General features: G+C 34.8%; 1 protein-coding gene across 4 annotated transcripts in view; it reads right to left on the bottom strand.

The window, feature by feature from the left end:
- Positions 1–14,045, bottom strand: part of ITPRID2 (ITPR interacting domain containing 2) — a 39,258-nt gene that overhangs the window by 18,780 nt on the left and 6,433 nt on the right. For all 4 annotated transcript variants that reach the window (XM_021703329.2, XM_021703327.2, XM_021703326.2 and 1 more), the window contains exons 5-9: positions 13,109–13,148; positions 12,924–13,022; positions 11,528–11,736; positions 9,729–10,429; positions 2,037–2,109 (exon numbers count right to left, since the gene is read on the bottom strand). In XM_021703329.2, coding sequence (XP_021559004.1) covers positions 2,037–2,109; positions 9,729–10,429; positions 11,528–11,736; positions 12,924–13,022; positions 13,109–13,148 — 1,122 coding nt within the window. The remainder of the gene's footprint in view (positions 1–2,036; positions 2,110–9,728; positions 10,430–11,527; positions 11,737–12,923; positions 13,023–13,108; positions 13,149–14,045) is intronic.

Below are 14,045 nucleotides of genomic sequence, written 5' to 3'. Positions count from 1 at the left end.
TCATAAACAAACAGAACACTTGTATACTCCACAAGATTAAAGAAAATTTGTTCATCTCTAATGAGGAAAATGTTTGATTGCTCTCTCAATATAGCTTACTGAATGTCAGTTGTGACAAAAGTTGAGTCACTAAACCTCTCTAGGCTTCAGAATTTTTTTTTTTTTTTTTTTAAGAGAGAGAGAACAGGGGTGGGGGGGTGGGATTCTGAAGAGAGGGAGAGAGAATCTTAAGCAGGCTCCATGCCCAGCACAGAGCTCAATATGGGGCTCAATCTCACCACCCTGAGATCATGATCTGAGCCGAAATCAAGAGTCAGATGCTCAAACAACCGAGCCACCCAGGCACCTGTAGGCTTCAGCAGGACTGGATATGAGATTAAGATAACTGTAACTTCGAAAGTCCTATGACTAAAGTGCAAAGTATTTTTATGCATGTACTATATGCATTTTTACTAAACTTGTGAAATGAATACTTTACCAGAGATTCTAATTCTATCATCATTAACTAATCTAAGATACTTTCATATCACATTATCAAAATTTGATAGGCTATATTCAAAAATGATGAAAACACGATATTGTTCCCTCTCCCTCTCATGCAATATAAAACCATTTTATTGTTAATTTATACAAATGTGATTCATAAAAATGTTAACATTTTTACTTATACCACCAGAAGTAAGAGAATTCTTATTGGTAAGAGGGAGAAATTCAGATATGAATACAAACCACATTCTGTCTTTTCTACCACAAGGAGCCTGCTCTTGAAAGATCGTGAAATACTTATATACCCTTTTTAATCCCTTTTTTTTGACGCAGGGTAAATGTATCCCATGTCAACCAAACTAAAGGAAAAAATTCCTTGATGACTGTGAACTGTTCTTATAGCTCAGAAACACATGCATATATTTATGGACTTAAAAAGGGGAAGAAAATTAAACAGGAAAGTTCTTTTTGTGTCTGACCAGAACTATAGTGACCTATCTTGTTTTTTAGTACCACAATGCAATAAAAGAAAAATTATATGCAAATTGTTCTTATAAAGTCATTTCAGAGATCAGAGGAGAATAAACATGCAATTTCCTATTCTAAGAACACACATATGAATCCTCGTTTAAAAAAACCAGGGTGGTTCAGTATGTGTAACCTTTAAAAATAAAGTCCTACCTTCAGTGGTCACTTTAACTTCTTTACCTCCTCCCTCCTTTTCTCTAAATCTCAAATGCTTTGTGACTTTAAACATCAGACATGTTTTTCTTGTTGCAAATTAAAAGTGAAAGAAATGGATTCAAAGGTTCTTTGGTCAATAATTAATAATTCAAGAGTACTACGGTATCTACAGCCACTCACCTTTGATCCATAGTTTGAATTTAACTTAACTAGCTTTAACCAGTATTGAGAGATTGGTATTTTTTGCTAGAGGCATATTCATGTATATACTTAGGAAACATATTTAAATAATGAAAAGCAGAGGTGGATAATACAAGTGTGTATTTTGGGCGCCTGGGTGGCTCAGTCGGTTAAGTGCCCCACTTGATTTTGGCTCAGGTCATGATCTCAGGGTTGTGAGATCAGGCCCCGCCTCAGATTCCACATGGGGCGTGGAGCCTGCTGAAGATTCTCTCTCTCTCTCCCTCTGCCCCTCCCCACCTTGCTTGCATATCCACTCCCCAAAAATAAATAAATAAAATCCTTAAAAAAAAAAAAACAACCATGTATTTCAATAATAACCATGTAAAAAGTAGGCCTCAATCTGTTGTTCTATCGCTTCCCATCCAGCCCTTATGCAGAGTTAAAAATAATTATGAGTACAAAGAACTGCATTTCAGGATAAGCAAACTAAAATTGTTAGTGAACACAAAAGTCTTCAACAGGGTACAAAAAAATTCTATAAACAAAGTATAATGAAGCATACATACCTGTGTCCTTAACCTTCTTTTTACACTTATAGGTACTCAAATACTGATAGATAAACACCTTTTCCAAATCAATTAATGACACTTGGTAATGTGCTTGGGAACTATTAGTCTACTTACCTCTTTTTGACTTCGTGAGACCTAGCTGGTAAGCAGCTAGAACATGAGGAGCTTCTCCCTCTGTACTTTGAACCTAAAGAATGGTTTTAAGTAGTTAAAACTTGAAAAATATATGGCAAAGAAGAATACCTCTTGATAATTATTAAACAAATCAACATAACTAAAAGTAGGTACCAAAGTTTTATATTTAAACAATGCAAAGCATCTTATCTCAAAATTGTGAGAGCATCCCAAATCTTTATTTTATAACCTATTTTCCAGTTAATGATAGGACTGCAAGTTTGTAGCTAGCAATGAAAAGTGACTACATGTATAAACTACTTCATTAAAAAAAAAAGTTGCTGGAGTGCCTGGGTGGCTCAGTCGGTTAAGCATCTGCCTTCCATCAGGTCATGATCCCAGGGTCCTGGGATCGAATCCCACATCTGGCTCTCTGCTCAGCGGGGAGGCTGCTTCTCCCTCTCCCTCTGTGATCTCTCTCACTTTAGCACTCTCTCAAATAAATAAAATCTTAAAAAAAAAAAAGTTGCTATTAAATGAAACATAGATTCCTAAGAAATAGTTCTATAAATGTTAAAATTCAAAGTGTTAAGGCCAATCCAAGGATAAATGCCATGACTTTGCAGCAGATCACGACTGACACACAGTTCAGGCAATTACAAGTCTTGTGTCTTTAAAAAATTGTATATCATGCTCCCATTACAAAATTTTATAAAATCCCAAAAATTCTGAGCATCTCAAAAACCATACTTGTATTAAGACTGCTTCATCCTAATATAAGTGGTCTTTTAAGACATAACTTGGGAGTTGTAAATAGAAAAGCATGTTTCGTCACAGAACTAAAATGTTGAAAGATCTTAACCATAAATCCTCCCTGAAGCCCATATTCAGAGAAGTTATCGAACCCCAAAAAAGTTTTTTTTTTTATGATATTTTCCCTCCATCTGCACAACTACATAATTTAGGAATTTTCAGATTCTTTATTCACCACACCCATCCCATTCCCCAAATACTCAAATGTAACTAACTCTAAATTGAGATTAAACATTTGGAGAGGGAGAGACCCTAATTCCTAACACTACTCGGTAATGATTAGTACTTAAAATAACAAATAGCATCCTAGTAAAGTAGGCAAACTAGCCAAACAAGGTTTTCAACCTTGAACAAATGAGAAAGCAATTAGCAAAAAGGTTTTAGGTAGAACCCTGGTAGTTTTGAGCTATGAACCCATCCATGAATAAGAAATATTCCACAGGAATGAGAGTGGAATGACAAACATGAAAAAAATCTCAAAGGTTAAAGATACTATTACCTAATTTAAAAACTGCTCTGGGGCGCGTGGGTGGCTCAGTTGGTTGGGTGACTGCCTTCAGCTCAGGTCATGATCCTGGAGTCCCAGGATCGAGTCCCGCATCAGGCTACCTGCTCAGCAGGGAGTCTGCTTCTCCCTCTCCCCCTCCCCCCCTTGTGCTCTTTCTCTCTCTCACTCTCTCTCTCAAATAAATAAAATCTTTAAAAAAAAAAAAAAAAAACTGCTCTGATTTGTGGTATCTTTGTTCTATACATTCCATGAATCCAAGGTTTACGAATCTTTTGAGAACTAAAACACACTGGTCTTTTAAAATCACCACCTATAAATTATTATGTAAAATAGTTTCTAACCTCTTTGTTATTACTGAAAAATTATATATATATTTTTCAAAACAGCAGACATAAGTTCAACAGGAAAACCATTGTTATGCATGCAAGGAAACAAAATGCATTTTCTTTTTATATTCAACAAAAGGTCTATTATTAGTCTCTCCTCAAGCCTACCCTACTTCAAAGAGTTTTCTGTTAAAGTAAATATCAAACAGACCAAAGAAGTATAACAGAAATCCAAATGTCTCTTTAATTATATTCTAGGAATCTCAGTTTAGGCAGGGCATTATGATACACCAAACTATACTCTCTTTTTAAATGTAGAAATATCACATATTCTATTCCTTAGATTTATAAAATTAGTCACAAAATAACATGACTTTAATGATTTATGTATCTTTAATATACTATCTTTCAAGATGCTACTCTATAGCAAAACAAAACAAAAACAAAAAACTACAAAAACTACAAACTCTTTAATTAGTTCAAAGAAAAGGGCCCTTAAAGAAAAGCTGAGAGGATCATCTTTTACTAATAAAACTACTAACGTCAGAATTCTTCTTCCCCCCTTACTCAATAAAATCATTAATCACTTGAAGACAGAAAACAAAACGACATGCTAGTGGTAACAGTTAAATTTCATAGCTTAGTATGTGTTATTACTGGTCACAGTTGTGTGAAGGAAAGCAGTCAAATTTGAGATGGAGTACAGCACAGAAAATTATGAAGCAAATAAAACTTGGATTTATTTATGTGGCAGGATACTCAATAGTTTCAAATCCTCAGTTGTGTTCTCGTCATTTGCTACAAATTGCCTTTCATTAAATTAACTATAGCTAAATACTGATAACTGAATTGAGTAATGGAAAATGGGTGTTCCCTATACAATTTTCTTTGATCTCTGGGTTAAGTTTGAAACTTTTCATAATAAAAATTACAAAAAAATGCTTTAAGGAGAAAGTTATCATTGATTCATTTAGCAAATATTTTTTATTGTTTAATTGTTCTAGGTACTGGGATATAAAATAGAATAAATGAGGTTTCTGTCTTAGAAGACTCATAGTCTAAAAAAAAAAAGACATGCAAACACATAATTATGGTGATAATTGCTGTGATGTAAGATGTTAATTATTTATATATTGATGTTAATTATTTATTTTGAGATTTAAAACTGTATGAAAATAGCTTTAAAGTAAACCCATATTTAAAAGTTATTTCATTTTAAAAATGTTTTAACAAAACATTTATTAAAACTCTATCTTTGTGAATCAATGTCCTGCTACCACGGCAGGTACCTTACTTTGGTGGGTTTTGTTTTTGTTTTTTTTAACATATCACATTTATCCTAATATACATCTTCCAGGCACAACACTATTGTGCTGTGTTCCATAGAGCTGCAATACATGGAATGTTCTAACTCAAATAACTCTAAGGTTTAAAGAGATAAGTATAGCAGTTTTAAAAAAAGAAAATCAAAACTGGAGTTTTAGAAATTCTAATTTTTAAGGACATCTCAAAAAATTCAAATAAAAGCCTTCTTTTTCTTTCTTTTTTTCTTTTAAAGATTTTATTTATTTGACAGAGAGAGACATAGCGAGAGCAGGAACACAAGCAGGGGGAGTGGGAGAGGAAGAAGCAGGCTTCCGGCAGAGCGGGGAGCCCGATGTGGGCCTTGATCCCAGGACCCTGGGATCATGACCTGAGCCGAAGGCAGACACTTAACGACTGAGCCACCCAGGCGCCCGAAAGCATTATTTTTCTAAAGAAGTAGTATGGCACCAGATGACTTGAGTTTTTGTCCAATGTCTGACACTATCAGCGAGTCTGACCTTTACCAAGTGGTATGGTGTAGTCAAAAGTAGCAAGTTTATACAAAGACCCGAATTCAAGTCTTATTCATGCCACTTACTGGCTAAATGGCTTCAGATAGTTATCAGAATTATCTGGGACAACTATGTCAGTTTCTTTTAAACTGAAAAATAAAGACTAAAACTCCTACCTCACAAGTCCTTAGGATGATTTTGCAACAGTAAAGTGGCAACGATTTACAACAGATCTCTCTCTGCCATCATCCAGGGACTCCCTACCCTGACGTCCCTTTAGCCCTCCCCCAAGTAAGACACAGATATCAAAGGGAACATTACTATATCCCTCAGAAAGATGACAGAAAACCACTGCTGTCAAGTAATATCAAATGTTAGAGGAGGAAAAATGCTTCCTCATCTGTAAAAGGAGGAAACTGGAGAATGAATTCAAAGATCTCTTTCTGTGCTAGTTTATTATTCTGTATTTGTGCAAATTTTTATTTAAAAAAACCTTTCAGGTTTTACTTACAAGGTTTACTTTCTACTGTCAGGTAAATACTTATATAACAAAAGTTAATTTAAGTCTTTTAGATAAATGTCAAATAAAATTTGGTGGTTAACTGGACTTCAAAGAGACATGGGTGCATGTATCATGTGTTAGAGTTCATATTCTATTGCATTCTATTCTAAGACACAATGCTTGTCTTCAAAACATAGTCAAATTTGAAAGGCCAAAGGAACAACTTAACTATCTGTCAAGTATCTGACTGATTTCAGATTATTTTAACTCAGGCCAATAAATAAAACAAAAAAGAATTCTGAAACTCAGTGACTAAAAATAAGGAGATACAGTAGTTAAATCAACAATCAGTGTAGAGACAGAATTAGAAACACTAAAACTTCAGTAGCTTAAAAAATTATATACACTTCCAGTAATAATACCTCTATTTGAATATAAATTTATTTGTAGAGTAAGACACAGAACAACCCATTTACAGAAATAAACAGCTAAAAGTTCTCTTTCTTTTAACATTTAAGTATGAGAAATTTTTCCTTTACACCTAAAAGATGAATAATTGCTTACTGAGTAGGATCATTTTGGTTTAACTGTGGATCCTTCATTCTATAAATCTATGGCTCTAGACTGCTACCAGGATGTATTTATTAAAAATAAGCTATTTTGGGGCGCCTGGGTGGCTCAGCCATTAAGCGTCTGCCTTCGGCTCAGGTCCCAGGGTCCTGGGATCGAGCCCCACATCGGGCTCCCTGCTCGGCGGGAAGCCTGCTTCTCCCTCTCCCACTCCCGCTGCTTGTGTTCCCTCTCTCGCTGTCTCTCTCACTGTCAAATAAATAAAATCTTTAAAAAAAAATAAAAAAATAAAAATAAGCTATTGTGAGAAGAACACAAGAATTATCTAGGAAAGTTATTAAGAATTAGAAAACTCGAGAGGAGGGTTTTACAACTTTCAGACACACTCAAACATTTTAAATAGTCTACAAAACATTTTTTTTATAAGGCAAACTGACTTCTAATTGAAAATAGTCTCTGGCCTTTATCTTTTCTTAACATGAGAAATAATCACTCTCACTCTCCAAGGACTGAGTCAGTCTTGTCATCTATTTAATTCCCCTTACGTTGAAATATGTCCTGTCTTTGTTCCTGGTGACTGTCAGAGCTTACCTTTGCCTCAGAGGGATGAGGCAGCTTCATGCACAGAGTCAGGTCTGCAACATTTTCTCCTACCTAGCTACCCAAAGCAGCAGGCAATCAGTTAATCTGTTTGAGAACTGGTTGACGAAGAGAAAGGGAGTGTCCTCTAACTTGCGTTTATTTGCTGTTTTTACAGGAAGAAAGTTCCCAATAGGAATCAAACCTCAAGGGAAAGGAGTCTAAAAGAAAAACAGCAACAACCTACTTTGAATGGGATCTAAAAGTTTGCTTCAGTAAGACTGTTCTCTTCATTTGTCAGTATAATTCAAGTCACACTTGGGAGGAGAGGAAATTAAAGAAACACATTATTTCCTTTCTTTACCCATTGTTCTGCAAGCTCTCTTTAAAGTTCCCAAAGGGATAAAAACACAGTTCTAGAAGGTTTTTATCCATGTTTTAAATATATCTGAAGAACAAGGATTCATTATCCTTAAAATTCCCCATATTTACAATGCAGCCATGGTTGATCATATCCATATATTCTTTTTTTGAAAACAAAAATCTATTACTCTTCAACCACCACATTACTTTCTTCATTAATTGCTTTTGCCAGTAGAGGGAGCAAAAAACAACAACAACAAAACACCCCATACATTAAATTAAATGTTAACCTGCCACCAAAGCAGATCTCTCTAGTACTTTACAAATGTTTTACTTTATTTTTTTTATTTTTTTTCAAAGATTTTATTTATTTATTTGACAGAGAGATAGACAGTGAGAGAGGGAACACAAGCAGGGGGAGTGGAAGAGGGAGAAGCAGGCTCTCCGCAGAGCAGGGAGCCCGACGAGGGGCTCAATCCCAGGACCCTGGGATCATGACCTGAGCCAAAGGCAGACACTTAACAACTGAGCCACCCAGGTGCCCCACTTTAAAGACCTTCTGTGTATGACAGCAATAATTTTAAAAATATATGGTTTAAAATTCAGGAAACCTAGGAATTAAAAAGCAACGTCTAAGAGTGTCTTCTCATCCGAGTCACCAGTATCAGGTTTGCAAATATCTAACATAATCTGTTTAAATTTTCATACTCTGCTATTAAGTTAAAACAAGGAAACCCACTGACATATCTGACTGTCACAGAAGAGGGGCCCTAATGAAGGGCAAGTAGTTACACTTTAATTCTTAATGGTAGGACATGTTCAGACCAAAACAAAGTCAAAAGGAATCAAACAGTGAAATAGAACAAAAAGAGGCTTTAATTTATGAAGTAGTCATCTTATGAACTCATTATAATGAGAAATATATTAGAAATTAAATAGGAGAGATATAAAGAATATGTAAAGGAATAAAGGGAAAAGAAGCTTACAAATAAACTATTTCAAAGGGCCGCTTCTCTCCCTTTTCATTTTTTAGTTAGAATTAAAATATTAAAAGATAAATTCAAAGACCACAAAGAAGATAAATAGCTGTATCAGCAACAGAAATTCTGCAATAAATGAAAAATCTTCACTAATGTGAGAGGTAAGTACTTACCAAGAGGACATTTATGGGCAGAATCAATTATCCCATTTTCCAACTCCCTAAAAATATGGCATGTGATTCTAAAATTACTGGGAGTAACTACTATATTACTAATGCTATTCTGTAATAAATTTTAAAAAGAAAATTGCACATTATGTAATTTCCGGCCGTAACTCTTCAACAGTATTCATGTGCCTCAGTTTCCTCATGTGTAAAATAAGACCAGCACTGCCTGCCTCACAGACTAAAGAGAAAAGTAAGGGCCTGGTACAAGTGCCTGCCACAAGGTAGGTCTTGATAAACGTCAGTTTCCTGTCTCCAGCTATGCAGTGCCAATCGTAAGTATTAGCTCTGGCCATTCAAAAGTAGTTTTAGTTGACCTCATCGAAATGCATCTCTTTATCTTGCCCAATTTGAAATTTATGTAAATGAAATAATATCTCTAGGTAGGAATAAAAAATAACCAAACATTGGTCTTCTGGGCTTGCAGAAACCATATTCAGTGGTGTTTCAAACCTTCTGTCTTGAGGTTCCCTATCCTCCCCTTCAGAAACATAATATCTTCAGGTTCTTTCCAGTCCCATGCCAAAACCTATCCTTTTCAAAGCCTTATTCATACTTAACTTATCCTTTCTACTAAGATACTTTGAGAAAAGTGTGCCCAAAGGCACATAGCTATTTAGTGGCAAAAAAGAACTCAAACTTCTACTTGATTTCAGAGGCTGTGTTTTTAACTATTATGCAATATTGATTTTAATTTAAATATAATCTCTCAGGGCTTTCTCAAGGCATCAAAATCTTAAACTGAGAGAGAAAGGGGGTTAAAGTTCAAGTATCATCAGTGAATGACAGAGGATCTAGAGGAGCTGATGAACTCTCACATTACCCTGGCGATGCATAGTCCTGTGACCAATTCTTGGTTGGTGAAACACAGAACTAAAACTTGAAAAGTCAAAATTAGGAGGATTTTCTTCTAGTATAAATCTATTAGCTACCTTTGTTTTATAAACATCTTTTTGGTATTTTTTTCCTAACTCATTATTTGAAACAGGTCTCAGTGATATTTTACCCACCTCTTCCATTTCAAAGGAGTCCTTCTGCTGTGCCATTATATTTCTTATGGATGGGATCGTGAGCGGTGCACATGGCTCTTTTTCATGTGTGGACACATGGACACTTTTCACCTCGTTGCCATTTTCCAGCTCACTGTGCCTGGACATGTTAAAACTGTTACCTAAATCAGATTCCATAATACCAGATTCCTCACCCGGTGTATTCACATGACTTTGCGTTTCTTCACTTTGTTCACTTTCAGTTTTTTGGTTAAAATTACTATTTGCTTCATCACAAAGTCTATCAGTGTCAGCATTCTCCATAACACATGCTGAACTACCTGATACTTCTTCTTTAACTGTAGCCAACATAGAAGATGAGTCTTTCTTCTTTACAATTTTTTGAGACTTTTGATCATTTTTATTGCCACTTTCTTCCATCACTGAAACATTCAGGATCTTTCCTTTTTCAATTACTGGGAAAGGACTACTACTTTCTCCTTTCTCTGTTTTATCAACACATAAATTTAGTTTTGATAGTGTTTTCATTAAACGATTTGCAGTGTTACTTCGGGTTAAAGGTGGAGGTGAGTCTGTCTCCTTGTTAGAAGTCACTGAAGACATACTTCCAATTCTCTGGAGGGGAGTCCCAGAGACTTGAGAATATAAAGAAGAAAATGCATTGGCCACGGTAGTAAGCACTTCAATTTGACGGAAACGACCTACAAAAAGGAAACAATGTTAATTATATATATATTTATCTGTTTATATATTTATACATATATTAAACTATTAGTACTTTCCAGAATGCCAATAATTGAACTTAGATCACAAAGATTATAAAAGCACAACTTTTTTCCTTATCCAACATTTAAAAGTTCTCTACATTTACTGGGAAGAGGGAGAAAGATATTTCACTCTAAGCACTAGAATTTATGTTTTAAGAATTTAAGAATTTATGTTTTACGATTTAAAATCAGAAAGAAGCATGACAACTCTGAATTAAAAAGAATGGACTGGCTATTGATCTACAGCTGTGATTCTATTTTTAAGTCTTTGACTCCATTAAGACTCTTGCAAATGTTCTCCCAAGAAAATGTACATAAATTTGTATTTTATACCTAATTGTGGGGAAGGGAGGAGGTAGGATTGGATTTATAGATCTCTTAAAGCTGTTCTTTTTTTTTTTTTTTTTTAAGATTTTATTTATTTATTTGCGAGAGAGAATGAGAGACAGAGAGCACGAGAGGGAGGAGGGTCAGAGGGAGAAGCAGACTCCCCGCTGAGCAGGGATCCCGATGCGGGACTCGATCCCGGGACTCCAGAATCATAACCTGAGCCGAAGGCAGTCGCTTAACCGACTGAGCCACCCAGGCGCCCCTCTTAAAGCTGTTCTAAGGACCACCTAAGATCCCATTTTGGAACTTCTGTGCAACAGAGAAAAATAAGATATAATAGAAATAAAAATTATCAAATTAGCCATGCTATTTTAGATTTATAGAAAAACACCTAAAATTGACTGACTTTATTTAAGAGTAACAAGCCACTCCCCTACTTCTTTCCTTTTTGAACATCAGCAATTTGGGGATAAGTTTAAGATAAGCACAAGGTTCTACATGTCAGTTACAGTAACACTTAAGTCAAGAATGAGGAGAGGGGGAAGTTAACTTCTATAAATAGAATAATAAAAATTCAGAATAAGTAAAATAGCTATTGTGTTAACTTCAATAATTAAGTTTCCAGTGCTATTCCTAAAAATTAGTAAGGCTTTAAAAAAATAAGACCATCTCACTGTGGATGTTAATATTTAAAAACCTTACTTGTTAAAGCATAATTTGGATTTTCTACTTCCATCCGTTGCATTTGAGCACTCAAAAATACTTTAATATCTATCCCTCTGGCAAATGATGATGAATTAAAAAATCTGGAAGGAATTTTAGAAGCAATATCTGGTTCATCTCGTCCAAATCCAAGATTATAAAGAATTTCTTCAGGATCTTCCTCATAAAGTTCCAACAATTCTGAAACACTACAAAAAAAAGAAAAGAAAAGAAAAAAAAGAAACATCAAGATATAAAATAAGTTTATAGTCACATCACATTATAAAAAAGAGCTTCTGCTCTTTACACCGTTATTTATTTCAGCATCTTTATATACTGTGTACTAAATGTGATAAAGAAGTCTTAAAAAGAGTCCATTCAAAAAAAAAAGTCCATTCTTTCAAACTGTTAGGACTGGAAAAAAGAGCTGGTCCCTGAGCAGATACTCAGCAAGACTCCCAAAATGCTTCCTCACCTTATTTTTTTTGTCATTTTAAGAGTCCCAGTAAAGCAGCTAAAACAATTAGAGGACAGCTGAGGTAGAATAAGGAATAAACAGATTAAGAAAGAAATGAAAAGGAAAAAACACACAAGGAAGCTGGTAGCACAGGACATGCTGCAGAACTGAGGTTTTCTGCTATCTTGGCTGTCACTGAAGATGCAATACAGGTAACAAGCTGAACTCAGAAAGGGAGGGAGGGGCCTACTTTCAAATTTTCTCTAACCACTTTCACTCAGAAGTAGGAGGAGTAAGGTATGGAGAGAATGGTTACTCAAAGGTAAGTTCTTGCTCTGATTCTGTTGGGAATTAAACATTTCTTATCTCTTCTTCCTCATATCAGTGATAATCCACCTTCGGAGATTCACTGAGGAAAATGTTAGAGATGAAACTTGAACTGAAGAAAATTTCAATTTGTTTCAGAGAAAATGCTCACATTCCAGTACAATAATCTGCATAACAATTTAAACTGGTCCCACAGGCTCACGTACTTGCCTATTTTAATATATATTTTGAAGAACTTTGATTTAATATGTTGAAGATAAATAAATCCATGCTTAAATATCAAACTTTATATTAGAAAGGATTATTCTGATTTTTTGTTACAGTAACTCAAGACCCTAAAAAAAATGGAGAATTTTTGAAGAAGTTATTCCACTATGAACCTCCTCTTTCAAGTTGTTGATAGGGCTCAAAATACTCACTATAACAGGAATTCCAGCAGCATTATAAACACATTTGCTTTTTACTTAATCTTAATTTTTTTTAAAAAGCAATGAATGAAACATTTTGGATTCTTTTTGATTTCATACTATCAAGCCAAATCCAACACTGAAAAAGTGTGAGTAGGTCATCTATAACACAATGTAACTGTAGTATAATTTCAGAATAAGTTACCTGGAAACTGTCCCACTACTTTTCCCAGATCCAGTGGAATTCATACTTCTCCCTTTCTGATGAAACTGTAGTCTTCTCTCTTTGGCCAAGATATTATTGCTACAAACAACATTAGATTATATAAAACCTTATTTTCATAAATGTTCTTCATTTTTGAAAAGAGAACAAAGAGCACAGCTACGTACCAGTTTTCAATTTGAGTATCTGTTTCATGGAGGTGGTTGGCTACAGGTAAAAGAATAAATGCAGAGCAGAATTGTTAGAACAGTAACTACTGTGATACAGTCATCAAGAAAGCAGATTAGCCAAATATTACAGCTAAATGCCTAATATCCCAAACCCTTGTCTTGGTTCATTAAATCTGCATCATTAAAAGTAACATACAGATCGATACGAACAGAACCAGTAGCTTCAGGAAACCAGTTTTCATTTGTTAGCAGTGTGTAAAACTACACCCTTCACTGAATGTTTAAAATAAAAGACTTACAGATAACCAATTAAATTTCTTTCATAGTTAGAAACAAATAGTAAGAAGATATACAGCATCTGTAGTAAATGTGATTCTAATTAATAAATTTAAAAGCTGTTACTAGAGAAGACCTTAAGAGCAAAATCATGATTTAGCATCATTTAAGTGTGGCAACAATATACATAAATTCTTACTGTGGTTTTTCAAAGGCTAAAAATTCATCCCAGTTACAACCAATTTTTCATGTATCTACTTTGAAAATTTCTATTCATTTCAAAATAAGCTTTTTTTTTTTTTTTAAGATTTTATTTATTTATTTGAGAGAGACAATGAGATAGAGAGAGCATGAGAGGGGGGAGGGTCAGAGGGAGAAGCAGACTCCCCGCCGAGCAGGGAGCCCGACGCGGGGCTCGATCCCGGGACTCCAGGATCATGACCCGAGCCGAAGGCAGTCGCCCAACCAACTGAGCCACCCAGGCGCCCCTCAAAATAAGCTTTCTTAAAAAAATTACTTTTTAGCTTTATTCTAGACTTATAAGTTTTAAACAGATAAGTATTGTTAATGTTAAGTTTAAAGTGAGTTAAATTGACTGCATTTAACTTTTATAGCAAATACAAAGAATGAAAATAATTACAAACATATCTATTTCAGT

This window comes from Neomonachus schauinslandi, chromosome 3 (genome assembly GCF_002201575.2).
Source record: "Neomonachus schauinslandi chromosome 3, ASM220157v2, whole genome shotgun sequence".
NCBI classification, from domain to species: domain Eukaryota; kingdom Metazoa; phylum Chordata; class Mammalia; order Carnivora; family Phocidae; genus Neomonachus; species Neomonachus schauinslandi.
This window is presented reverse-complemented; position numbering and strand designations above follow the sequence as displayed.